Source organism: Haliotis rubra, unplaced genomic scaffold, assembly GCF_003918875.1.
Source record: "Haliotis rubra isolate DU_JTF1 unplaced genomic scaffold, ASM391887v1 Scf22, whole genome shotgun sequence".
Classification (NCBI taxonomy): domain Eukaryota; kingdom Metazoa; phylum Mollusca; class Gastropoda; order Lepetellida; family Haliotidae; genus Haliotis; species Haliotis rubra.
Window position 1 is genome coordinate 679,633 of NW_025766225.1, and position 27,661 is coordinate 707,293.

The following is a 27,661-nucleotide window of genomic DNA, read 5'->3' on the forward strand; positions in this document are numbered from 1 at the left end:
GGAAATTAAATATTCTACATTTCTGTGTAATTTTATAGCTGTACGCAGATCCAGGACCACAAGAAAAACCTTTTGAAAATGTGCGCCTGAAATAAAAATCGGCATCCAGTGCCGCCATTACAGGGCTACGCCTGGCTTACGCCTGCTGGGTAGGTGGCGTAAAAATAGAGCGCTACGACTGGCGTAACTTTAACTACTACTAGGGCAGGACACAAACCTGATATTCCTTCAAAAAACCATTTGTTTTTGATATCTGAGAGAGGTATACACAATCTATACATGAAATGAAAGCTTGTGATCTGAGCATTAAGAAAAAAAATGATGTGGTGAAATTTATGTGGACATTTTCTTATAAAAACGTTTTTTATGTCACACCAATAAAGTCTGTAGAGAAACTGCCGTAAAATTAGTCATCAAGAAAACAGTACTACCAGTACTTCCTGCAGTCTGCTGAGACCACTTCCTGTCCTAGCAGTGTTGACATTTGGAACTTGACAGCTTGTTAAATCTTTTTCCAAAGATTTTCATTCGAAGCATTGACAAGTCTTCAGATTTCTTCAATATCATTATTGAGGTAAGTTGTTTTCTAATTGTGTACATTTCCACAGAACCTTATGTTTCAATGATAGAAATTACAGAAGATTACCAGTGGGTTAGTTATGGAATAATCTTGTTTGATGATAAAATTTTGAAATACATTTCAAATAGGTAATTTGTTATTGTACCTGATATTCTAAGGTATTTTCATGGCATTTTACATGTTTAAAGTCAACTGTTTCATTGACAGATTTCAAGATAACTAACTCTAAAGTTTTAACTGATGAAACTCCTTGAGAGGCCATTTTAAGGATGAAAATATTCATCAAATCCTATTCAGAGAATCTTATGCTTAATCTTTCTATTATTGGTCCAATTATATTTCAGATATTATAAAATTATGATTTTATTAGGTTTTTGATGATTCTTTCCAAAGAAGTTTTGAAAAAATGTACAGATAACATTCTGAAACCCTGAGAGGGCCACCCTGTATAAAATGCCTTGTCAGTGTAAGCAATATTTCCCTACAACTTAATATTACCCGATTGTGATCCTCAACTAAAAAAACACACCAATTTTAGCAATGAATATGTTTTGAAGTGATTTTTAAAGAAGATATGTTGATTAAAAAAATGTAGAAATGAAATAATTTCTTTCTTAACGAATATAATTTCCCCAAACATAATTTTGTTATATATGTAAAAAAAATTCCACCAAAATATAAACACTACCTTAAAATTTGACAGGACAATTTCTTCAAAAATATTTATTAGATTGAATTATATTTATAAACATAGATATAATTCAATATGTGCATGCTGTCCAAAATTATTTTCACTAAAATACCTTCTAATTTATATTTGAATTTTTTGGGTAAAATATAACAAGAAAATTGATTGCAAAGGTTTTTTCAAAACTGCGCATTAGATTTCTTTATTTGTTAAACTTTTACCTTTAATAGTTTCACATACATTCTTTTATTTATTAATAATATCTTGATTTTTTAAAATACAATGTACATATTTAAAAAAAAAATTGCTTTCATTTTCATGTAGCATCATAATGAAAGCTTGTATTTTTTAAAAAGACATTTCCCTTTTTGAAATAGTTTTTCTCTTGTTTTTATTGATATATTACGAATGTAAACAAATTTAATGATTAAACTTAAACTTATACAGATACATAAGTGCCCAATTCTGTCAAGATAGGTCAAGTCCAAAATTGAACACTTTCACGTACCTTTTAGGTATGTATGTATTTCACAGTAGTTTCGCATACAGTCACATATATTCAGTGATGAGATCCTAACTTTTTTTATAATGAATATTAAACATAACAAAAAGCTCTTATTTTGTTGTGTCAAAATGAAATTTTGTGTTTAAGAAGGGCATTTCTTTTCATGAAATGTTTTCCTCCCTGAAACAATGATATATTTTAAATCTTTGAAGATTTCATGTTTAATTTTTTTTCATTCAGGTATGTTTCTGAAAAACTTAAGCAATGGAGCCAAAGCCAGTGCAGTTTGGACAAGTCCAAAAAAGATCACTCTCTCATGAGCCTTTTAGATATATATCTCTATATATAGTATCACAGAAGTTACAACTACATTGACTTATTATTGATAAAATCCTACCTTTATTTGTAAGACGTATTTACTTTAAATGTTGCTCTTAACCCAAATCATAATGACCTTTCATGTTTAAGAAAGGAATTCTCTTTATGAGTGAGTTTAGTTTTGCACCGCTTTTAGCAACATTTCAGCACTATCACGGCGGGGGACACCTGAAATGGACTTCACACATTGTACCCATGTGGGGAATCAAACCAAGGTCTTCAGCGTGATGAGCGAACGCCTTAACCACTGTACTACCCAACCACCCACTCTCTTTATGAAATATGTTCTACTGTTAATAAATGTAAGAAGATTTAATGATGAAACTTTCCTTATTTCAGGTTAACTTCAAAGAGAAATGGACTTAAAGGGACCAAGTCCAAAAGAGTAAACATTCATCTGCCGAGTACTGCATCATAATTAGTGCTCGAACAAATTTATCACCTGGAGAATTACAATCACTGCCCAATTGAGCCAAGACGATGTTTTTACCAGACTTGTGCAGTTGTTTGGAAATGATCTTTGTGGTCAGGATTTGCTTTATCATAGATGTTTCTTAGTGAAGATGGGACTGTTCGACTTGTGCATTTACGCGCAGAAATGGTCTTTAGAAGACCATTATGTCTGACAGATTGTCGTGATGATGTCACAATGGCTAAGGTTCTCGCACATCCCATAGGATCAGTTCCTACATTACTTTTCAATGAAGATGGATCAAGGAGGAAGACATCCAATGCCGATTTGACAGACAAATTAGAAGAAATTGTACAGAATGTTGACACTTTACCATACTTTGACAAAAAGACACTGTCCACATTCGCGATACAATGGCAATATTGATAAGTATGAAACCTGCCATTCCCTCCGCGTTGGATAGTGTTGCTGACAGTTATATGCAAAATACGAAGCAGTGTTTCACAAGGGCTGATACTGTCAAAGATATGTTCGACCAGTATGACAATCGCAACTCCACTAAGTCTGCAGAACGTTCACGAAGGGCTGACCTCAACACCGGCAAGAAGTATCAAGTGTCATCAGGCAGACAAATTCCACAGTGGAACAAGTTTCTTGGTGTATCTGAGAACATGTCACAGTTAACAACGTTTTGTGTACCAAAGTCCAAGTTGCTACAATGTCAACAGAACAACAAGGAGGATTGTATCTCTCAGGAAGATATGAAGATGGAATGGTGACCAAGTTGATCCCTCCCACTGGTGATGCTTGCATTGATGCACTTGAATGTTCTCAAGAAGAAGTTGATACATGCATGCTCTTCAAAGCAGTGTACTGCAATGGTGAGTTTGAAGAGAGGCATACCCAAGGAAGTATCATCATCAAGTCCCCTGATACAGATGTTCTCATACTATATATCTGCTATTGTCCACAAATGGAGCATGTCCGTGAAAACTGGAGTGTCTTCTGAAGTCACGGACAAGCACCGGTTCAATCATGTCCATAACATCTGCCATCTTCTTTGGATCATCAATGTCATTTGCTTTGCCAGGAATCCATGCCTTTACTGGCTGAGATACGTCATCAGCATTGTTTTCATGTTGGCAAGAAGACAAAGACAAAGATGAAAGACAAAGATCTGTTTTCAAGTCATCAAGTCTTATCTTGAGGAAACCTTGATGCAGCAGTGGAGGTCTGCAGGCAATCTAACGTCAGCCTTGTATGACCACAGGAAGAAGGTTAAACCATGTCACTCTTTGAATGACATGAGATTTCAACAGACATTGAGCTTGCCAAACTTCCCTCATGCGAAGACAGTTTTCTACAGCACGTTAAGCGTGTGATACGGCAAACTAGCATCTGGACAAGTTCTCATTGTGGTAAACCAGAGTTTGGTAACCTTGAAGATTTTGCCTGGACTAGGGTGAATTGATTGCTCAACCCAACATTGTTTGAACATCAAACTGCTTCGGAAGTTCTTGACTGCCAGTCCCCATGCTCCTCGGTGTAGTGCATTTCTAGACAGAGCAATCTGTATTGAACTGTGTCCTTGCAAGCGTGGACAGAATTGCACTAACACCATGAATGATCTTGGTGAAGATAACCAGTGACAATGAAGAATGACCTGTGTAATAATCATATTCCTTTTCCAAGTTGTTAGTTATTACAATAACCTTTAACACAAGACATACTATTGCTTTACAAAAAGAACAGCAAGTGAATCTACTTTGAAGGATTGTTGGTTCCTAACACATTACACTTATATTTCAGTATCTTTAACAATGTTCTATTTTAGAGATATTAATGTATCTTTACCTGTAATGATGATAGTGATAAGTGATTAAAAGGTAATTTTGAAATTATACCAATTAGATTTATTATTCTTCTACTGTATCATACCTGACAAAAAGGAGGACCAAAAATTAGATTTTTTACCCAAATTTTCATTCATGCAATGAAAATTTTATGTCAAAATATTGCAATCACTATTGTTTTTCTATTGTACAGAGAGCAACCTTTCATTTGATGGTGAATTTGTTTGAATGGGGTCAATAGTTTGAAAATGAATAAAGATATTTAGAAAATTATGATTTTTAGTGTTTTTGACCAAAAATCCGGTTTTCCCAGAAAGTGTCCGCCCGAATATTTCCACATCATGTCTAATATTATTCTATAGGTCTTCAGCTTTAATTTGATATATAGATCATGTATACTTCTCAATTTGATCAAATCACCCCCCAAAAATGGGTTTGTTTCCTGCCCTATACGTCTAATATGTGCATACCGGTTTAACGTTACGTCCGGGCGCACATTTTACTTACGCCCGGACTAGAATTTACGCCTGACATGTGCATACGGCCACTGGTGTGTGGAGCAAGGTCCTGCGTGGTGGTCTATATAAACATGAAATTTTTTTAACTAATGCTCTCTTTAATATAACGAAGCTCTGCTGTTGATCACAGGATTGCCTAGTTCAGACTCAATATTATTTACAGACTGCCGCCATTTAGCTATAATATGTCTGAGTGAGGCCTTAAACAACAATCATACTTTTATATTAATGCATGATTGAAATATTTTACGTTTATGTAGATGTTTCAGTAATGAAATATTATTATAACCCAGAATCCCCTAAGAGCCATCCATCTGTAGGAGTGGACTGAAATGTGTCCCATATGGCTGTGGGCTTACATCGTAGAGTCGTTACTCGCTCCAGGCCACTTTGCAACGACATTGCTTTACCCGAATTTAATTAAGTGTTGTGAAAACCGATAATAAACATAACGCTCATACAATACATCACACTTATACAATAACAAATGGTCTTTCTTAACAATACCAAGGGCCCAGATGAAATCAAATGAAATATATTAGTTATGAAAACGAACTCTCGAGTCTATTTGTTGAATGCATGTATTAAAAACGCCCTACACACGTTTACCGTTGTTTGGGGTATTTCTGTCTCTGCTGCAGGTCTGCGTTTTTGCTGACAAAAGCAAGCAAACCGTTGGTGTCGTCCGCCATTTTTCATCTTCGCACACGTCACCCTAAACTCACAAAGTCGTGACGTCACACTAATTGACGTCATTCACTCTAGTGTAAACAAACCTTGGAGTGAGTGAGTGAGTTATTATTTAACGTCACATCGGCAATATTTCAGACATATCGTGACGAGAACACATGTGACATTGAAATGGATTAGATGTATATTATAAAAACCTGTCGACGAAGGACAGTAAAACAACTAGAATATCACAATTACAACTAAAACTAGTGTGGAAAATTAAAACTAATAGCACTATTTGGACAATACAATATAAAAACTGGCTATAGATCGCCAACAACTGAAGGTAGATCACCAAACTACAAACCTTGAAGTCTGTTGATTCGTATATACATGTATGTCATGTTTTGAATCAATACTGTTAGAATATGTATGGAAAGGATACTGTTGCAAGAAATCGCACCATTTTATGGTCGAATAGATTCAAATTTCATTTTTTCTCATCGTAGGTGCGCAATAATACACAACACAACGTTTATGAATGAGTGACGTCACTTGATTTCCTAATCACTACTCATCCCCATGGTGTCCCTCCACAAAAAAAGTTTCTGCCACCGCTTCGCAACATCAAGGCAATATTGATAATGAAAAGTAGATAAGATCACACAAAATTAATTAAACCCTCTAAAACGATGATGTTACCATGCAAATGTGGATGATTTTAATTCTTGCAAGCGTAAAATATTTGAGCGTGTGACGTCATCGTTATCGTTTGGTGGTTTTCGTCATCGGAAGATTGTTTTGATTATCTCTGCACATTGGGGTTCTGTACTTGTGAATACTAGTTTACGTTCAATGTTCTTCCATCGACTGGAGCCAAAACTTTTGAGTGTGTGTAATTAGGTGCACCCAGTGTGCTTGAATGTGACATTGCTGAGGTTACGTTCAATATCAATGGGGGACTACTCTTCTTCGCCACAGCCTTCTCGTTTTCCCGAGCCAGAAACTGCCACTTGGAATGTAATGGAATTTACGGAGTTTTCAGTATGAAATGTGAGTTGATTACATCCTGCATGTTATCAAGACTTTTCATTATCATGCGTCGGAGGAATGTCTTGAGCAATGACTTTTGTGTAGATCAACCGTTCCTGTACATGTTCGATTGAATAGAAAAGACGTGTGCCGCCATTTGCACTCATGAAGCCTTGCAAAACGTTCCATGTTGTACATTGTTTCAACGAGTGTGTTTTGGTTCTGATTGTCATGAGTGAATTTGATAACATTGGAATCACATAGTATCTCGGAGCTGGAAGTGGGTCTTCATCATGTTTATCAGTGAAAAAATGTCATCTTCATCAATGCATCAAAGAAACAACGAGGCAAATCGATCTCACAATGGACAGGCACTGGCGTTATTGTGTCAGGTATTTTTGCAAGACGACACATGACACTTGTCGCATCTCTCCAGTAAAAGTACCAATGTTGTACATTTTGAATATTCGAAGGGAATCAAGGGGGGAGTTGTTTAGCCAATCCGCTGTGTAGCGCTGCGCTTCTATTGGCTGAACAACGCCTCGGTGCATGCATCGCAGCGCTTCGGTGTGCAGCGACTGAGAGAGGTGCTTCCCGCGTAAGCGAGAGACATTCAAAATGGCGTCACGGCAATGTAATTCTTTATGTTGACAGTAGATCTTTGACTTTTGGACGCATTCTGGTCACAAAGGGGTAAAAAGCTGTCGAGATGTAGTTTCTAGTTTCTTCTCATGAGTTGTTGCGCATACAATTCAAAATCAGTGCATGGAATATCTTCTGCAGCTTCGTGTGCCAAAATTGTGGCTATAATCGGTGATGTGTTTGCATTGGACGACGCCATATTAAATGAAGCGCTCACACAGCAGTCCGTTGCGCGGGAAAGCAGGCAGCGTAGCTTGGAAACTTTTGCTGAAAAACGCGCCCCTGGGCTTTATCTCTAACGGTGATTTTCACATAATTGTTCACACAGGTATCACTGATTGTTCGAGCCATTTTGAATTCGTGACGAGAAATCAAAAGTTTTAATAAAAAGAATTAGAAAATAAATAGATTCGTGTTATATTTATTCTACTTGTGACTCATTGTATATATACCTAAATAACAGGTAGGTGTAAAGGGGTATTTTTTGCAAGAGTAACAGGTGTCTGTTCGATTGAAGCACGAGTAACTTATCAATGAATTTTAATCAGGAAAGTAGTCCGTCATAACCTGACCCTAGGTCATCACCATGGAGTAGCCAATCACGGGATTAGAAATCGATCTCACACATATGCGTGAAGCCAGTTTTCTCACATGGGTTTCTCACCCACGGGTGTGTAAGAAAACCATAGAATAATTGGGTATAAATTCAATTTGTCAAATTGTCGCAGCAGCGACGCCTCGACTGACGCAAGGATCACGCACGACAAGAGTAAACGCAGTTTCTGATTAAATCTTTCCGTTAGAATGAAACAAATAATATAACAATACGTTAATAGTCAGAATGTTTCTGATTACTTACATACAAAATGTATAATACAGATGCTCCCTGAATCCTTGAACTGATTTTGAGATGCCACATTCGCCACAGAAGACTGACGGTTTTCCTGCGCGGCAAGTGCCATGTGGGAAGCGCAAGCATCATCGCTTGACCTGCTCAACATCCTGCTGATCTTCGTAGATGTGCGAATTAAGATTATTGAAATCAAAATCGAATAAGACCGATTTTCCGTACTATTTGGAACGAAGATTGCGATCGATACTCAACAATTTGCTCTTCAGTTAGACCCATCCTCTTTCTTGACCACCATCACAAATTTGGATAGCAATTTGTCTGTTTCAGGATGAACTCAGAAGTCTGGCACACACATGGAATTTTCATCATATGAGAGCCAACAAGAAAACCCCACCAGGTCTGCATGGTAAACCAGCAGTGTTGTATTCGTTACCAACATTATACGACAAGGCAGACCACGTCAAAACTGTCGACCCAGAGGTTCTGCTACAGTGTGAGGAAGAGGCCACCACACGTGACATGCGAATGCCCTGTGACCCAATAGTGTTTGAGTTGTGTGCTCTGATCATGGAGGAAAAACAGCTGCAGTTTCCAGAAGATAAGACTGAATTAAGTGAACTGTATTTAACACTCAGGAGAGAAATACGACACGAACTGTTTCTGAATTAACTTCTGAGTGAACGAGATAATGAACAATATCATTATCATAATAACAGGACGATTTCCCCGATCTGTAAAAGGAAAGATCAAGCTAGATATTGTTCTTTTACATCTGAGTAATTTATATTTGTCCCTTTCTGTTGACAGTGATTGTTATAACGCCGCATCAGTAGTTTTGTGACGAACGTAATGATAAAATATGCCCAAACTCTGTGACATAATAATAATAAACAATTTGAAAGAGCAGGTTCTCCTTGTCAAGTTCTTTTCTAATGATACTGACATGACATTTGGACTCGACAAATGTAATACTCTTCATTTGAAGAGTCAGGGTAATTAATGATGGATTGGTCAAGTTACAAGGGGGATGAGCATCTTGCGGAAGATCAGGCCTACATCTATCTTGGAATGCAAGTTCGAAACAAGCTTCAGAATGCCCAGTTTCAAGACACACTTCGGGCCGAGTAATAAACTCGCTTAAAGAATCTGGAGCTCAGAGCTAAATGCTTGAGACACGGTCATAGTCACCAATACTTTTGCTGTGCCAGTCCTTTCCTATTCCTCTGGAGTAGTTGATTAAATAAAACAAGACATCCAGAGTCTTGACCGCCTGACCAGAAGATCATGTTTGATAACAGAGACCACTACCCTCGTTCCACTCTCAGTCGTTTATATAATGCAAATTAATTCGAAAGGTCGGGGTTTGATTAAGTGGAGGCTTTTCATGGTAGAATTTTGTGTGTACTTATATGTCAGATGGTCCTCTGGTGATGTATGTCAATGAAGAAACAAGGAATTCCACAGCCATGTTAAGCATGCCAAGGTTGCTGGACAGAATCTGAAATTTGAGGTTGATATTGTTGATGGCGATCTATTGTTGGACGGTACAGCGATGGTAGTAAACCAGGTGAAGTCCTTCACCAAGTCTGTCCAGAGTCGGTTATTCGTGGAGAAGCTTTCTGAGAAACCATCACATCGTGTGTACATGCAGTGTGGGGAACAGAAGAGCAATCCAGCGGACTCCTTCGCCAGGAAGAAGTCACCTGGTCTTAATGTGAAACTGGGGGCTTTCTTTTTGCAAACGCCAAAATGTGATTCTTAAAGAAAATATTAACATGTAATGTAGACTTTGCAATCAAATCACAGAGACTGTCCAACACCTTGTGAGTGGATGCCCTTCCTTGGCACAAACAGCATACCTTAAACGGCATGATGGTATGGCTAGTTGCTGCTACTACCGTCTCCGCCATGCCTGTGGCTTTGACTCCGCGGTGCATCCATGGTACGACCCTGAATATGTCCAGGGCGTCGTTGAAAATGATGCTTTCAAACTTGGAATAGGCTCATGTACAGCCTCAGAAGAATTCCATCTAACAAACTTAATCTTGAACTTTTTGATAAGGCCAATGAATGTATTTATATCATTGAATTTTCTGTCCCTTTTGACAGTAATGTATTTGACGAGATTCAGGAGAAACATGGCAAATATGGTGGCCTCGCTTGCACAACCTTTTGTTCGCAGCCTAAGTAGCAAGTTGATCATGTCCCCATTGTTCTTGGCGTCTTAGGTTTCGTACCTGCTACCCCCCAACCTCTTGGGAGAATATCCAGGTTTGCTTCCAGGAACACCGCCAATTGGATACTCTGGGAAAAGTCCTTCCAATCCAAACCATTCCATGCTTATCAACAACCGACTCAGAGATTATTATGCAACAACATTTTGAACATCATACCTAATCAAAATAGGAGTTCAATTCGCATTTAAGTTCAATATATGTTGTGTAAATGTGAACATTGTATTCAAAGATCATGGGTTTTGTCAAGGAATTGGATATGATAAGATGTACCAATCATCATAATAAACACCACAGAAAAAATACACAAAATATAATCACAGTAGTGCTTGAACTGGTCATTATTTTTATTGTAACTTAACATTGTATGGATATCAAAACAATGAGATCAAACAATTAATGCAAATGGCAGCAATACATGACAGGGTGTCATAAAAAAAACCTACTTTATTGTATCAACCTGACAAATGAGTATAAACGTCATTGTAAACTTTTCTTCAATCAGGAATACCGGAGTTTCTTATTGTCCTCGTCGATATTTGAGTTTTGCTAATCATTTGTAGCAGAATCAACTCATGAAATGTGAACTAAAATCAAATATACTTATGAAAGTATCAAACTAAATTGAAGTCTGTGATTTTGGAAATATCACGCCAAACGTCAAACTTGTTATAACAAAAGATTCCTAAACAAAATCCATCACCCACACACCGCTCTCGAGGATCGTGTTGAAGTCCTTCCTGAAGTCAAGGAAGTTGTCGTATTGGCCAGGTAGCTCAAGTACCTGTCCACAAGTGTGAGCAACTGGCCTCCTTGCCAGACCTGATAGTGTTGTGAAACGAATGTAGATTGGCTTTTGGTGACCATAACCATCTGTGATACACAAGTTGGCCCCAGTGCAGAACCTGAGAAACTGGGAGAGATCATCTTTTTCCAGTTCACGGACATATTTTCTGAGGAACTCCGATGTACTTTTCTGTTGCAAGGACATGTCGTCTGGAAATGAAAGCATCTTCATCACTTTCCGATTGTTTGGCCTGAGGGAGTCATACAGTGAATCAAGGGATGTTTCTCCAAGACTGAACCCCAACAAAGTCATTTTATCGAACCATGCTCCTTTTACATACATTGGCTGCTGAACCATCTCCTTGTGTGCTATCTCGCCAATCAACCTCTTGAGAGTTTCCTTTGTGGGCAGAACTCTACATTCATGGACAATGAGGACATCAATAACGTCCTCCTCCTCAAAATGACCTTCCAAGGATGCCTTGAGTATGCCAGCCTCTGAACATGGAAGGAAGGAAAGGTATTCAGGTATAAGGGATTCTTTTGTTGTTGAAAATATATCCATGCCATAAATGCAACACGCCATAAAAGACTTTGCTATGCTAACGGGAAGTAGTTCTGCCACTTCCATCCGAAATAGAGAATGGAAGCAATTGCCTGCCAGTCATCACTGTCATAATCATGCCTTATAAATGGCTCCTTACAAACTCTTCTGAGGCAACACTGTTCAAAGAAAGAATCCCAGAACTCTACTAAAGCATCTCGCATGACTCCTCCATTGTCTTCGGCAACCTCCATTTCTCCATTTGGCAAAATCATTTGGAAATTGAAAATATCCTTATTTAGATTAAAAGTTTTTTCTTTGAATTTTTCTTTAAGTTCCTGGAAGACATGTCCTCTGTGTATACGTATGGTATGCTGGCTGACATTGGCTTGTGCTGTCTGGTGTTCAAGATCTGCAAGGAAGTTGTCCAGAAGATCAATATCAACTGAATATGGTTCAACCTCAGCATGTAGAGGCAGGATATTTGGTAACTCATCGATATCATCACTGTGATCATCTGTGTTTCCTGCAGCTTGTGCCTGGTGATCCTGCTGATCCCCCTGGTTCTGTGGTTCAGAATTCCAGCACGGTGGCTGATGCTGTTGACCTGGTGGCTGATGCTGTTGACCTTGTTCCAACGTTTGTTGTCCTGGTTGATCTTGATAAGCTTCTCCCCAAGTTTGCGGTCTTGAATGGGTACTCTGGACACAATGACCAGGGACAGGATCTTTGGTGGTGGTATCTTGTACCTTCTTCATCGCCAAATAAAACCTCAGGTTGGTCAGTCGAGTAAGATCAGACATATCCTGAACAGTGACATCCTCATTCAGAATGACAAACTGATAGTCCATGACATTGAACTCATAATCAGTTTCGGGTCCAAATTTTATTGAATGTCCCTCTGGGAAGAAGATCTTCTTAGCTTGAGCAAGAAGATCTTGCTTAGTTGACTGTTTCAGAACCGATATATTCCGAGTACCACCTCCTGATTTAGTTCGGACTTGAGTATACATCATTTTCTTTTCTTCGAAATTCATAAGCCCAATCCCCACCTGTTTTGTCAGTTTGACAGCATTTCGACTTTGTGGACCTATATCTGTTGGGTCGTCACTTGTGGACGGTCGGCTCAGTTTGATGCGCAGACGATCAAATAAACTCTGCTTCCGTTTAGAAGTTTTCTTCTGAGAAGCCATCTCTGCTTGTTCAATCTGAAAAGACTTTAGATTAAGCACTGAAAGTTTATGTGACCCATGAAAACAGCCTGAATTGTAATGGTCAAATTGGATTCAATGACGTCGTTTCTCATTGTGCATATAAGGCTAATTATTGATTGTATTCATGACTGTTTTGTTACCAGAGTGATACCAAAGTCGGCCATGCGATAACAATCACCTCGTCTGGCTCTATTTTGCCAGACGTATGTCAGACGTCACATATGTTCAAATGGTTCAATATATTTCACACTTGGACGGCATAAAAAGGCCTGCTCAAGATGTGAGAAATACAATTTGTCATGACGGTATTATTTAAAACAAAGCCCATTTTGGCATAGATAGATGAGTTGTTTCCTACATGCTTTAACATGGGTTTGTGACAAACCGGTTTGCTTAGAAGGGACGTACACAATAAGCTCTATACCGACTTTATACGTCCTGGGCTAAACACTCACATATATCTGTTAAATTATGATACGCACCGGTACTTAGGAAAGGAATTGCAAAAACGTCTCTAACTGCAAAAAGAAGATAAGGCTACAGTCTTATTCTAATGTCAAATGCCGCTAAAGGAAAACCTGTATCTAGCATGTATCTTGTCATTGAAATTTATTAGAAAGAGAAACTTACGTTCACTGCATCTGTGCGAGTAGCATCTGTAGTTTCAGATCTGCCTGGACTAGCCATCCTTCCTATCGAAGAGACATTCCCCAAATGGTGAGCTACCACATGATTCGCATGGTCTTGAAATTTCAAGATAATTAACTTAAAATATATTTTCATGTCGCATGGTAAAACACATTATCTTGAAATTTCAACTTACTAATCTTGAAATTTCAACTTATTCATCTTGAAATTTCAACTTAGTATCTTGAAATTTCAAGAAGAAATTAAAAAAAACGCATGGCCCTAAAAGGCTTCCGTAGTTTTGGCAACCATAATAATAATTTTCTTTGAAATCTGCACTAAAAAAGTAAGTACTTTTGTCTTAACAAATGCTGAGAGGGAAAATAGATATGATGATTAAAAACCAGTGTCTTTGCAAACAAGTACGGAAGCCTATTAGGGCCACGCTACGCTATTATTGAGCATCTTGTATCTTGAAAATTCAACTTAGTATCTTGAAAATTCAACATCCTTTCTTGAAAATTCAACTTAGTGTCTTGAAAATTCAACTTGTCTTGAAAATTCAACTTGTTATCTTGAAAATTCAACTTAGTATCTTGAAAATTCAACATCCTATCTTGAAAATTCAAGAAAATTAGTACTTAAATGAAATGTTCTTCGTTCATTATGCGCTTTTCCAAATTCTCTGTACACGAACTGTGTATGACATATGACAATGGAGCAAAGCAGAGACAATATAATCTCTATGTATTTTTTCCTTAGGATTATCTAACGCCGAAATTCACAATATGCACAATATCATGGCATGATTATAAGTGTAAGGACACTGAAAAGGGTTTTGTCCAAATGCAAACTTCACAGGAGAAAAGGCCATTCTGATATGGAAGTGGCTTTGTTCATTTTGCAACAGTGTGACACATCGGGTAATTGTAATGGTTACAGGTGGATGCATCGTAAATGTCAGGAGAGCGGACTCATAGTTTCAAAAGAAACTATTTTGATACTTATGAATCTAATTGACCCAGAAGGAGTAAGGAATCGCAAGAAATGCCGCCTTGCATGCCGCAGTTATATTTCAACCGGCCCAAATGCACTTTGACACATGGACGGATATGATAAATTGAAACCTTATGGCATATGTATTCACGGATGTGTGGACGGATTTTCTAGATGTGTTTTGTGGATGGATGCATGGACGACAAACAACGATCCCAAAGTAGTAGCTGGATATTATCTTGACACTGTAGAACGACTGCATGGATGCCCAGAAAGAATCAGATCAGATGCTGGTGGTGAAAATAGGCACGTAGAGCAGATGCAGCTGTTGCTTAGACATGACCACAACGACAGATTTGCTGGAAGTAAAAGCTTTCTTTATGGCTCAAGTGTCCACAACCAACGTATTGAGTTTTGGTGGGGTATATTGAGAAAGCAGTGTGTGCAATACTGGATGGACATGTTCAAGCACCTGAAAAATGAAGACTTATTTTGTGGAGACTACCTTGACAAGAGCCTGGTGCAGTTCTGTTTCCTTGATGTCATTCAGGTATGGTATTATATTTTCATATGTTCATATAAAGCAAATAAGACATTTACATGAATTAAAATATGTTTTCAAAGTAAATGTATGCATGCATGGACACTTTACAATAAAATCTGTCAATGTGTTATGTCATCACACCTATGTTGTACTTGATGTCATATCAGTAACCCGTGAAGGTCCGGGTTAGAATTGGCCTTCAGTAACCTATGCTTGTCGTAAGAGGCGACTAACGGGATCGGGTGGTCAGGCTCGCTGGCTTGGTTGACACATGTCGTCGGTTCCCCATTGCGAAGATCGATGTTCATGCTGTTGTTCACTGGATTGTCTTTTCCAGATACGAATATTTATAAGTAAATAGTAACATATACTCATCCCTTTCATTTCAGAAGGAAATCAAAGATGTTGCACAAACATGGAACTTTCATCAGATACGAGCAAACAAAAACAATCCTAGTGGAAAACCATCTGTTCTATTCTCCCTTCCCCAACTTTATGGAGCTGAAGATCATTTGAAGCATGTGTGTCCAGCCTCTCTGGAACTTTGTAGACAGGAGTGTACCCCGAGAGGTGAGGTGAACTGTGACCCAACAGTGCATGAACTGTGTACTTTGATCATGGAGGACATGCAATGGCAGTTTCCCGATGACAAGAAGAATTTGTTGCATTAAGAAGTGAGATCAGAAAAGAGCTTTGATGTACGAAACTGTCTGAAAATCAACCTTTGCTCCTCAGATGAACATAGCAGATACATACATGAGAAATGGAAGAAATGTTTCATGAATAAAGCCATTTTATAGTCATCTCAGTCTTTTTCGTTCAGAGAAAATAAGAGATTTTTTCACATTTGCTTTCAATCCATTGACTGCAGTTCGTAGAACTGGTACTTGTTATATATTATAGTATTATTTGAGCAGCGAAATATGCAAAATATGTAAACAATTTCAAATATTGAAAATGATATAGCAGCATGTCTGTTTGTAGTTGGGTTGGTATGAAAAACAGTTTAAGCTGAAATCTTACAAGTGCAAGGGAACAGGATTGCTAATCCGGTTAAATCTGGTATAAGAAATTAAATGAAATTTAATATTGAGTTGGGGTTTTATGCCGCTTTCAAGAGTATTGCTCTTAATATGACAGTGGCTAGTATTTGTGTCGTCAACCAATGAACCGTTGTGTTAACTGCTATGACACCTGCCAGCAGCGACTGGAGCTAGCGATCCATGCATAGGCGTTACTGTTCTGCTCTCAGTTAGGTTTAAGTTTCAGGGCCCAGATTTTCGAAGCTCTCTTAGCACAAAGATAGGTGTCGCCCAATCTTAGCAGTAAGTCAGCATCGAAAATCCATGTCCCGAAGCTCTGTGTATATTTGCTGAGTGTAGAACAGTTCCCGACTTTAGATAAGGGGAGACTCATGATAGCACATGTCACAGTGGTTAGCGCGTTAAACATAGAACCAAGAGGTTCGGTGAGTCTTTGCATTGGAGAACTGTATTCTGCAGACAGTGAAGTTTGAGTACTAGTAGTATTGAGATTCAGTGTAGTACCACCCTTGGTTCTTTGATTCCAACCAATCATTGCTCTCTTCCTGCAATAATACCAGCCGTCGTGATAAAAATGTTTAACACTGCATTCAAGAATATTTCACTTTATATCGGCTGTTGTATTGTTGCAGGAAGAATGCTCGCACCCCCAATTTGTTTTGTGTAACATTGCATCCAAACCTGACTGCGTGTAGAACAGTTCTCAATATTGCAGACTAAGTTGTTGTGCCCTTGGTGGAATTCGAACCTGGAACCTCTTGAACCAAAGCCAAACAGCTAACCGCTGTGCTTGTTAAAACCCACTTCAATCACTCCATTGCAACCTCCTATTTCAAAGCTAAGCTCTCAAATTAATAGTGGTCAAAGATAACCAAGACACAAAATGAGATGTTTTATTTTTTCACTCTTTCTTCATAGTGACAATCTCAACTGGAACAGTGAACAGTAATCATTAGCAACAATTGCCTGCATGAAGTAACACATAATTTTTTCAACATAATTTTACACTTTTTAAAATGATATAAAAATATCAATATAGAATGAGATCTTTCATTTTGTACAGTGACCCCTTTGAAGGAAACTTGAAATGAAACTGTATTCTAAAATTAAAATACTTTATACGAACATCTTGTATGTTGGGAGGGATTAGGATAAAAACACTTGTGTATCACACAACAAGAACAAAAGTGAACAATAAAGTCACTTCCAGAAAGTTCACATAAACTCAGAGTAAAGAGGTGTTAAAAGTCAAAGTGGGAGGCTGGATTAAATCACACAAAGTCCATTATCCAAATGTCACTTCTGAGCAGTGAGTTGAATTCGGCCCTGAATTCAATGTAACTGTCATACTGTTCAGGTACGTCCAGTACCTGTCCACAAGTATGGCCGACAGGTCTTCTTGATAACCTTGACAGGGTGTTGAACCTGACAAATATTGGCTTGTTTTCTCCATTGCCAGTTGTGAGAAGCAAGTCAGAACCAGTACAAAAACGTAGAAACTTTGATAAGTCATCAGAATTTAGTTCCCGGATGTACTTTGTTAAGAAGCCAGATGTCGCACTCTAAACAGGACTCATTTCGTCTGGAAAAGATAAAATCTTGATCACTTTGCGGGGATTTGGCTTTGCAGACACATACAGTGTTTCCAAACTGGTGTTCAGATCGAAACCAAGAGCTGTTAACTGGTTGAACCCGCAGTCTTTTACATACATGGGCTGCTGGATCACTTCCTTGTGGGCGATTTCCCCCAGGATCTTCTCCAGATTTTCCTTGGTTGGAACCACACGACATTCGTGCGACCCGAGAATGTCCATGACTTCCTCCTGGTCAAAATCATCCTTTAGTGCTGCAGAAAGGATTCTTGATTCACCTTCCGGCAAAAACGAGAGAAAATCCGATATCATGGTTTTTTTGTTCTCTGAAAAGATGTCCATTCCATAGATTGCACAGGACATGAAAGCTTTTGATAAACAAATAGGGAAGTACCGCTGTGTAGACCAGCCGAAGAAAATCACTGTTGCAATTGACTTCCAATCAGCATCTGAATAATCATGCCTCAGAAAAGGTACTTTGCAATCATTGCCAAGCGTACATTTATCACCGAAAGACTTCCAAAATTATGTAAGTGCATCTCGTACAACACCCCCGTTATCCTCAGCAATTTCAGTCTCGCCATTTGGTAGCACCATTTCCAATGTAAAGAGATCTTTTGAAAAATTGAAAGATTCGTCTCGGAATTTTGCCATCAACTCCTCATAGACATGTCCTCTGTGAAGGCGAATGGTATGTTTTTTCACCATGTTGTGTGCATTTTCAAACTCACTGAATAGCATATCAATATCAATGCTAGATTCTGTAGGTTCCGTTATAGTGGGATCCTGAGGTACCTCAGCTGTGAAGGATTGTACTGGAGGAAAGGAGTCAATCAATAAGACATCAGCCATACTGGATTCTGTGACATGCTCCCCTGTCACGTTGCCAGCCAGCGGTGTTAGTTATTGACGTTAGAGAAGGAAGAGAATCATTAGATGATGTGTCAGTTCCATGCAATGGGATGTCGTTCTTGGAAGTTGTTTTGTAACATGTTGTTTTATCTTCATACTCAGACGAGGATGTGATAGTGGATGTTTTGGCTCCAGTTCCTGGTGATATTGGTTTACTAGGCCCTGGAGTTTCATCAGGTAACTCACTCAGATCTTTGTCTTTGATGATGAGGTAGAACCGAAGATTTTTCATCTTGGTTATTTCACTTATTTGCTGTATTGTGAACTGCTCCTCTAATTTAACAAACTGGTAATCCATGACATCAAAGTCAAACTGCGTTTCTTCTCCAAGTTTTACTGAGGTTCCGTTGGGAAAGAATATGGTCTTAGCTGAGGTCAGAATGTCCAGTTTTGTTGAGGTCTTTGGCAATGATGTGCTACGTGTACCACCACCAGAGTTTGTCCGAACTTGTCGAAAAACCTTCTTCTTCCTGTCGAATTTCATCAACCCAATGCCCACCGTTTTGCTTTCCTTCATTGCATTTTTGGCTTGGGCATATTTCTGTTCACATTGGTTGTCTTTGCTTGGAGATGAGCCTTTCTTCAGTTTCATACGCAGTCTTTCAAATAAGCTTTGTTTTCTCTCATCATGTTTTCTCTTCACAGGTTTAACAAATCCTCTCAGCGCTAATCTGTCCCCAAATGCGGGAATATACTGCGAGAGCTGTTCATCAGTCATCAGATCTATACATGGACCATCAATCTAAAACGTAAAGTTTTGATTATATCTTTGAAACGAACTGCTGGCAATGAAATAAATTTCAAAATGTAATGATTTCAGATTTTCTTTTGAAAATTTCAGAATTTTCAGGACATTTTTTTTGAATGAAGCATACTGCATAGAAAATGCTAAATTGGAGACATCAAAATATGCTATATTTGACCATGCTTGCATTATATATGAGTGAGTTAGTTTAGATTTACACCGCACTCAGCAATATTCCAGCTATATGGCGCTCTGTGAATAATCGTATCTGGACCAGACAATCCAGTGATCAACAGCATGAACATCGATCTACACAATCAATTGGGAACCGATGACGTGTCAACCAAGTCAGCGAGCCTGACCATTCGATTCCGTTAGTCGCCTCTTTCGACATGCATGGGTTACTGAAAATCAATTCTAACCCGGATATTCACGAGTCACATTATATATGACAATATATATTAATGCAGGGTACGAATTCGTCTTTTTTCAGTACCTGCACTAAGTGCAGTTGAGTGTTTATACCAGACTGCATCAAAGAGACTCAGACTGCACCCTCAGTGGTCACGTTAATGTGTTCCATTTTATGAGTTTGTATAATAAAAAATAACTATTAAATACACTTGTTTTGTTTTTATTCATGTGAAAGAAAGCTGAACAACTTAGCATGAAAAGGAGAAAATGTTTTGATGCACTAATATCATAGTCTATTAAGTGCATCATGGTATCATTGTTAGTCTTGAAACTCTTAGTATGGTAAGTCACATTATTGCTACATACTAGCATTAGTAGATTTACTCACTCAGTCATCCAAGTCATCATCACTATCATCACTTGACCATGCTGCAGAGTCACTGTCAGTAGGTAGGGGTTTTCTCTTCCCATACGGCTGTCTTGGGAACCTTTTACTTTTACTTAACCAAAGACTTACTGGTCCATCAGCATTAAAGTCTTTCAGAGCTGGACCATTTAGCTTGAGTGACATCAAGTCTGTCAGACTGTCTGACGTTAGTTTAGATCTCCAGTCTGTTTTAACACGCTTCATAAGTGAGAATCCCCCTCTCACAGATGGCACTATTGACTGGGAGGGTAATGATGATCCTCACAAGTGCCATAAGATCACCATATTCTGGCAACTGGGCCATCTTTTGCCATACAGCAAGGAACGATAATGTTGCCTCAACACTTTTCATCTTCAGAATTTTCTTTTTAGCACCAGTCCACTGTAGAAGAACATTTTCCAAAGAATATCCCTTTCTTGTCAGGGGGGCTTGAAAATGTGTGAATATTTCTGTTACTTCACTGTCACCATATGTCCTGAGAACATCTGGGTCACTTGGCCATTCATCTGGATTCAGTACAGATGATCCTGCTGAGACAGCATCTTTAATGTCAAAACGCTTGGCAAGGTTTTCTTGCATATTTGCCACAACTTTCTCACCATCAGAAACAGCGTTAGCAATTTCTGTTTCAGGTTTTTCCTTAATCTTCGATCGGCTTGGTGCCCTTTCAAGTATGCTGAGGGAGTACACATTGAATTGGTACAACTTCTTGGTATCACTGGGTACCTCTGTCACATGAATACCTTGCATCATGGTATCTTTCAGGTGATCCCCAGACATCTTCTCCATTTCCGCACATGTTGTTTCAATGGCTTCATGGACAGTGTGTAGGCCTGACTTGTCTGACTGAAAGACTTTACTTAGTTTTGAGAGCATGTTTAGGAATACCAAGTAAAAGTTCAAAAGCATAATGAATTTGATAGACTGTATCACTTTCAAAATGGCTCTTGCTTTTTCCTGATTGTGAGCATTGCCAACCCTTGCCTCATTTTCCAAGTGTGTCACGATTGCATCATACGATTGGTGAACAGCTTTGATAGCCCTTGCATGATGTGGCACCCATCGACAACCAGAAACACGAACTGGACGCAACAGACTACAGTTCAAAGCCTCCGCAGCAGCCTTCAGCCCCTCCCATCTATTGGCTGAATATTTGTAGAAACTGTGCACATTGTACAGAACTTCATCTATCACTGACATGTAGGAGATTGACTTTGCTGAATCCTTTACTGAAAGTTCTAATCTATGAGAGCAACAGTGTATTGCAACTAGATGTGGTACAAAAGTTTTTATACGTGTTGCGACTCCACTTTTGCAACCCATCATTGTCGAAGCACCATCAAAGCACACACCCACTAAGCTGTATCTCCATTCATCACAGTCAAACTCCAACTTGTCATGCATCATTTCCACAATTGCATCTTTGATATGACTGGCATCAGCCTTTGTAACTTTAGACAAACACACAAATACTGACTTCGGCAAACCATCATGAACATATCTGATGAACATTATTTCCTGCTCAGTTGTACTACAGTCTGTACTGCCGTCGCACAACACCGAAAAAAACTCTGCTTTTTTCAGTTCAGAAACAATTTCACTCATTGTCCATTCATTAATAAACTTGATGAACTCCCTGGCCTGTTTATCTGATGCATAGTTCATGCCCACACTGTCAACTCCTGCAATTGACAACAATTCCAATACCTTTGGAAAGTCACTGTATGTTTTTTCATTTAATGCTAACCAATATGCAGTTGTGAATAAAACCTTCAACATATCAGTTTGATGTTCATGCATTTTCGAAATTGATTGTTCAAGTGGCAACTTCGCTCTAGTAGATGAGGTTTTAGCACAAAGTTCAGCAAGTTCACTGCATTCAGATCGTTTGTGAATTTCACTCTTTTCGTGAATTTTTATTTCTTGTAATCTATAAGATTTTGTTCCTGCACGAAACGCATTCGATTTCCCACTTTTGTCGAATTTCCGACACACTGAGCAGAACATTACATTCTCATTGTCATCATGTTTTAACCAGTCCCGCCCTGTTTTCCATTCATTTCGAAACGAATAAGTTTTAGATTTCTTTACCTTTGGTTCTGTGTCAAGTTTTTCGGAACTCGTACGTTTCTCGGCAATCTCGCTACTTGTGCTTGGTTTCGGTTTCACTTCTATGTCATCAAGTCCACCTGAAGCAGGTTTCGCACTTCTATCACTTGCTTGATCAACATCACTTTCTTTTCTGTCTGAAAGTGTCTTTTTAGCGAAGAAATTGAAGATTTTTGATTGCCCCGCCGGTCCAGACATTTTCGCTGTTGAACACACGTGTGACAGCTGACATGAGGCCGGAAGACTTCGTTACTAAGCGATAACGTTTTTTTCCGAAGTTAAAAACGAGTGCAAACGAGTCCTCACGGAAATATCCGAGGACAATGAAGTTACGACCTTTGAATCTTTTCATTGGCTGTTAGCAACAATGACGTAGGAAAAACTCGAGAAAGCGTTTGTGATTGGTTCATTGTCATGATGAATATGCAAATGAAGCCCGTATTTAGGTCAAGTCTATTTTTGTCAATGCGGAAGTAAACCACTGTTTACGTATCGCTAACGTTTCAAACGTTTTAGTAATCGATTTTTTAAATTATTCTTCGAATGTAATACGATTTTTTTCAAGCTGCACCTGGTGCAGTCCGGTAAGAGATATAGGCTGCACAAGGCAATTTTCACCTGCACTGGTGCAGAATTTATATAGCGATTTCGAACCCTAGATAAGGATTTGTCAGTTCTTTTTTTTTCATCTATATATATTTATTATATCTATTATCAGCTGTTAAGCAGGTTACAGGTCTTTATCATTTCATGTATATTTTGCAGATTTATATGACTAAGTATCACGACAAATAACCGATGCTTTACACGTGTATGGAAATCGAAAATGTAATAAAACTGATGTTTGATGCACCATATTAGAGACGATACACCGACTTCTCCGAAAACATACACTAACGAATTTAGGGTACTTCTCTACAATACAGTAGTGAGATCGAACTTATCGACTTCCGTAACGGTACGTATGTCATAGAAAAGATTATCACCATACTAAATCCTTTACGGACAAATTTAGCAGAAGACGCATTTCATGAAATAAAGCTGAAAGTTACTTAATAACCTTCATAACATCATGAACCTCGAACGTAACTATTTCAGTGTTTAGATCTTCCTTCCCATACTGAAATATACCGGAAGACAGGCTCAACACATTGATCAAATATTGCCGTTATCATGACTGCAAATTTTACCGTGACCGCGGAAAAGTTAATTCAGTATCTAATCAGTTTTCCATGAACATGTGATAGGCAAGTGGCTTGCATACCAGTCTGCAGTAGGTCTATTTAAAACATAGTCGGGATCGTCCCACGGCTGTATGTTGTCAACTGGTGGAATCATCGTCAATATTCCTCTTGGTAGGCCAGTAGAAATCGACGTCAAAATAAAATAACCTAGACATTTGTGATAACAGGCCAATTATTGCAGAATACTGTTCTCTGGTGTCTATTTATCATGTACACAAAACCCAAGAAAAATCAAGAGTGGGGAAATATGTTTTTGGGGGTGTCCAAAAAAGGTCCCAAAGCTTTGTTTTCAGCAAACTACACAAAAACAGTTGTAAGAAGATAGCACCGTTGCTATGTAAACAAACAGCTGTCAACTGCCAAGCTCCTGTCAAAGTGGACCAAATCTGGGTATGTATGAATAAAATTGAACACAGAAATTTACCAAATGCATATAAATAACCCTCAGATGCAATATCCACATGTTAAGCATGGGCATATATTAAAAAAAATAGAAGAAGGTGACTTTGCAACCACTAAGCAGAAACATGATGACAGTGCCAAACTAACTGGCAAGTTAGTTCTGGGCTAGTTTTTACACACATTAGAGTCAAATCAAAGACTTCAAGATCTTTTTTCATGGTGTTACTATAAATAGACTGCAGCCATCTATGTTTACTTTTCATAATTAGTTGTTTATATTGAATTATAACCTCACTACAAGGTACATAGCACTTATTGGTATTATACATCAATTATGCTTGCCTAATTCATTAACATTAGTCCCCAAAAGTAATTATGTTTCAAGTTAATAAAAAGCCTGTATTGATGCCGAGGTCAAGGTCAAACACTGCAGAAAATATTTTCTTGACAACAAATTATAGATATGTGTATGTCAAAACCCTTCAGATGTAAATGTACTGTTTTACTTAGAATATCACCTGCAAAAATATTTTTGATAGTGTTATCTTTTATGGAACTATATAATTCAGGAATATTTTACTTATGAGGTGATATTTCAATACATATTTCAAGTGAAAGAGTTTATATTCTCCATTGAAACCCAGTATATCAATGCAGATAGTTTGAGATAATGTTACAAAACTACAAAACATGTGCAACAAACTTGCATGTTAAACAACCAGTAAAGTTTTATGTTTGAAGTTTAGATGAAATATCATTTCATTTCCACTGTTCTTCAAGTGAATATACATAATATGCATTCTATTTATTGATTATTAAAACAGAAAGTTGTTTGTAATTTACCATGTCAAAATATGCTTATTTGTATTTATTTTTACTCCATGCAGATGTTTTGGGAAAATATCTAAGATGTGAAACAGGTTTATATATATTTTCTAAATAATAATTGGCCACAGAATATGTCTTACCATGTCCAAATATGCCTATGTTTAATCATAAGTTTAATTGATTTTTTTATTTTCTTTACAGATATGTTTCGATCTCCAACATGACGTGTCATTTGTCACAATGGTTCAGGAGAAGTGAAACTAAGAGGCAAGGGTTTGAACACTCTACTCAAAGAATTAACTCTTTGTAATGATTCTTTACAATCAACTCTTTAATAAAAAAAAATTAACTTTGTCCATGAAAAATACAGAAAGTCATACTCAGCATAATCGACCATACTGAAAGCTCACAAAGTAGACATCAATGAAAATACCCAGCCATGTGTATTGAGATCAGGGAGAGGAAATGGGAGTGATTTGGAAGACCTTCAATAACATCCAAATAGAAATTCAGCAATCAGCAATATCAATATTTTCAGCAGAGGGAAAAAAGTATTCTGCAAGAGACCGTTCTCAACTTCTGTGAGAGAAGATCTTCGATGATAAGGCAGTTGATGTTCCAGCTGGTAACATTGGTGCAGTTGAGGCAACATACCACAGACAATGCATGGAGTGTTTTTTGCATGAGCATGAAAGGACAGCAAGGACAAACTCTGAGGATTCAGCAAGAAACATTAAGAACACAGCCTTCAGTTCCTGGTGTGAGCTGCTGCCAGAAAGTATGCAGAATGGAAAGCTGTACACTCTACAGTAGCTGTTGGATATGTATGCTGCTGATCTGCTTACTGGGATCTCACCCTACAGTCTGAAGCATTTTAAACGCCGCCTCCTTTAGTATTTTGGATCAAGGATCACTATTGCAGAAGTAGAGGGGAGACCAAGCGTTGTGACCTTGACAGACATGAATCATGAATCATGAACCATGAATCACAAGTTGATAACACAGCCCATGAAAATCTCAAACAGCTTCATGTGCAACTGCTTGAACTGAAAGATCAGAAGAAATCACCATCAAGGACAAGTAAGCTGTGACTGATGTTCATGGACTTTGTTTCCATTGTAAGGATGTTTATAAGAGCAGAGCGCACTGGGAACTGGCAGTTACATCTGAAAGCAACCAACAGGAGGCATGTTACCCCTGTTTGCAGCATCTGGACACAACAACTATGCCAAATTCTGCACATTGTATCTTCAGGATTGTCTTTGTCTGTGCTTGTCTGAAAGTAATTATGGAAGCTGGTCTGTTTACAATCAGAAGAAACCCAAAGCAATTATGGAGTGACACTTAAGGAGAGACATAGTCATAGAGCAATGTCTAATCAGAGCAGGCAAAATTCAAGGAGACTTAATCAACATCACCCACAAGGATTCAGCATGAACCAAATAACTGCTCTCTGCACAAATATGACAGGGATGACATTTGGAAAGGTGTTGAAGAAGGCATCACAAGTAGTCACATTTGATTTACCACCATGAAGAATTGTGTCCGCCTATCAGACGGGGCACAGCCGAGGATGTCATCAATGGAGCTGTGTCAGCGATTACTATCAACAACTCTTGTGAGTGGTCCTCCATCTCCAGATGTCTTCTCATTTGAACTTGCAACAGCTTTCTTCCATGATGATGGATCCATGAGAAAATGCCCAAGTCTGTCCTGGCCAGATATCTGCTTACACATTACCGGTACCACAAAGAAGAAGAACACACACAACACCAGGCGTAGTCGTTGGATGTGCACTTCTCCAGCATATACCATGTCCAAGGATTGGTATCATTGCTGACATATGCAAGATCTATGTTGATAGTGTCATGCACAGAACAATACAGAAGTGGATGACACAGATGTCTTGGTGGCACTGATTTATCACAGCAAACATGCAACCAATCTATTCATGAAGTCACAGTAACAACTTATATCTATAAATAGTTGGTTGCAATGGGCGAGCGATCTCAGACGCCAGGCTAGTGATCCAGCGAGCTTAAGGTGCCGGGATCGAGCCCACCTGGAGTCAACTTTGTGTACAGACTCTTTCAGTGTTGACACAACCCCTAGTGTACAGTACACAACCCTGTACACTCAAAAGAACCCATGAATCTGTTGGTATATGACCAGATGGTGTCCGCATGAATACGTGCAAACACCAAGTTGCGGGTACAGCAACATGCACTAAACTTGGACAACGTACTGTGACTATGTGTCCCAGTCCACCCAGCTGTGAATGGGTTTCTCGTAAGGATGAGAAAGCCACATTAACTGTGTGCGCCTAAATGGCTGCAAGAGTTGTATGGTCCTCAGGGAGTTGAGGTTGAAAAATATGATGTGCCGTTGAGATTGACATCCTATGATCGAGGGAAAAACAACGCGCATTGCTGAGCTAAGCTGGATATTGGCGCTATACAAATATCATATAATAATAATAATAATAAATAAAATAAAAATAAGTTTGAGTGAATTTCTGTCTCAAGGACATTAGTTGTGCTTGCTCACTTGTATAGATTTTGCATTGCTGCTTTGTTATTTCATCTCTGTATATCTTCAATTGCTGGTATTTATGTTCTGATGACTTCTGTTGGGGTAATAATCGCGGCCAATTCAGACCACAAGACAACTGGCAGTTACCGTTACCGTTCTAATAAAGATTTTTCTGATCCATAATGTGCACCTGTGTTTGTTTTGTTTTTTATGTCATAACAATCACTGTTGGTATCAACAACGAGACGGTAATTTTACTCAAAATGTTAAAAAAGAATGTTTCTATTAGCAGCAGTGAAATCGTGTGTCCCTCAGATATTTATAACTTCGACCC

General features: G+C 38.4%; 2 protein-coding genes and 1 pseudogene across 2 annotated transcripts; 1 reads left to right on the forward strand and 2 right to left on the reverse strand.

Moving 5' to 3' along the window:
- Positions 1–11,052: 11,052 nt before the first annotated feature.
- LOC124277256 lies at positions 11,053–11,972 on the reverse strand. Its single transcript, XM_046712906.1, has 2 exons — positions 11,858–11,972; positions 11,053–11,810 (listed from the first exon to the last, which is right to left on the reverse strand). The coding sequence occupies exons 1-2, from the start codon at positions 11,970–11,972 to the stop codon at positions 11,053–11,055; spliced, it is 873 nt and encodes a 290-aa protein (XP_046568862.1).
- Positions 11,973–14,602: 2,630 nt separating this feature from the next.
- LOC124277257 lies at positions 14,603–17,687 on the forward strand. The gene is made up of 3 exons (XM_046712907.1): positions 14,603–15,084; positions 15,468–15,648; positions 17,479–17,687. Exons 1-3 carry the CDS (start codon positions 14,641–14,643, stop codon positions 17,685–17,687), a joined length of 834 nt encoding a protein of 277 aa, XP_046568863.1. The 5' UTR covers positions 14,603–14,640.
- Positions 17,688–20,001: 2,314 nt separating this feature from the next.
- LOC124277258 lies at positions 20,002–22,794 on the reverse strand (annotated as a pseudogene).
- Between the last annotated feature and the right edge of the window lie 4,867 nt (positions 22,795–27,661).

Coding starts and splice junctions, on each gene's coding strand:
- LOC124277256 (XM_046712906.1), bottom strand. CDS start 11,972: ATGATTTTGCCAAATGGAGAAATGGAGGTTGCCGAAGACAATGGAGGA. Junction 11,811..11,857: donor GTGTTGCCTCAGAAGAGTTT/GTAAGGAGCCAT, acceptor GATGACTGGCAG/GCAATTGCTTCCATTCTCTA.
- LOC124277257 (XM_046712907.1), top strand. CDS start 14,641: ATGGACGGATATGATAAATTGAAACCTTATGGCATATGTATTCACGGA. Junction 15,085..15,467: donor GTTTCCTTGATGTCATTCAG/GTATGGTATTAT, acceptor CTTTCATTTCAG/AAGGAAATCAAAGATGTTGC. Junction 15,649..17,478: donor ACAGGAGTGTACCCCGAGAG/GTGAGGTGAACT, acceptor CATACTGTTCAG/GTACGTCCAGTACCTGTCCA.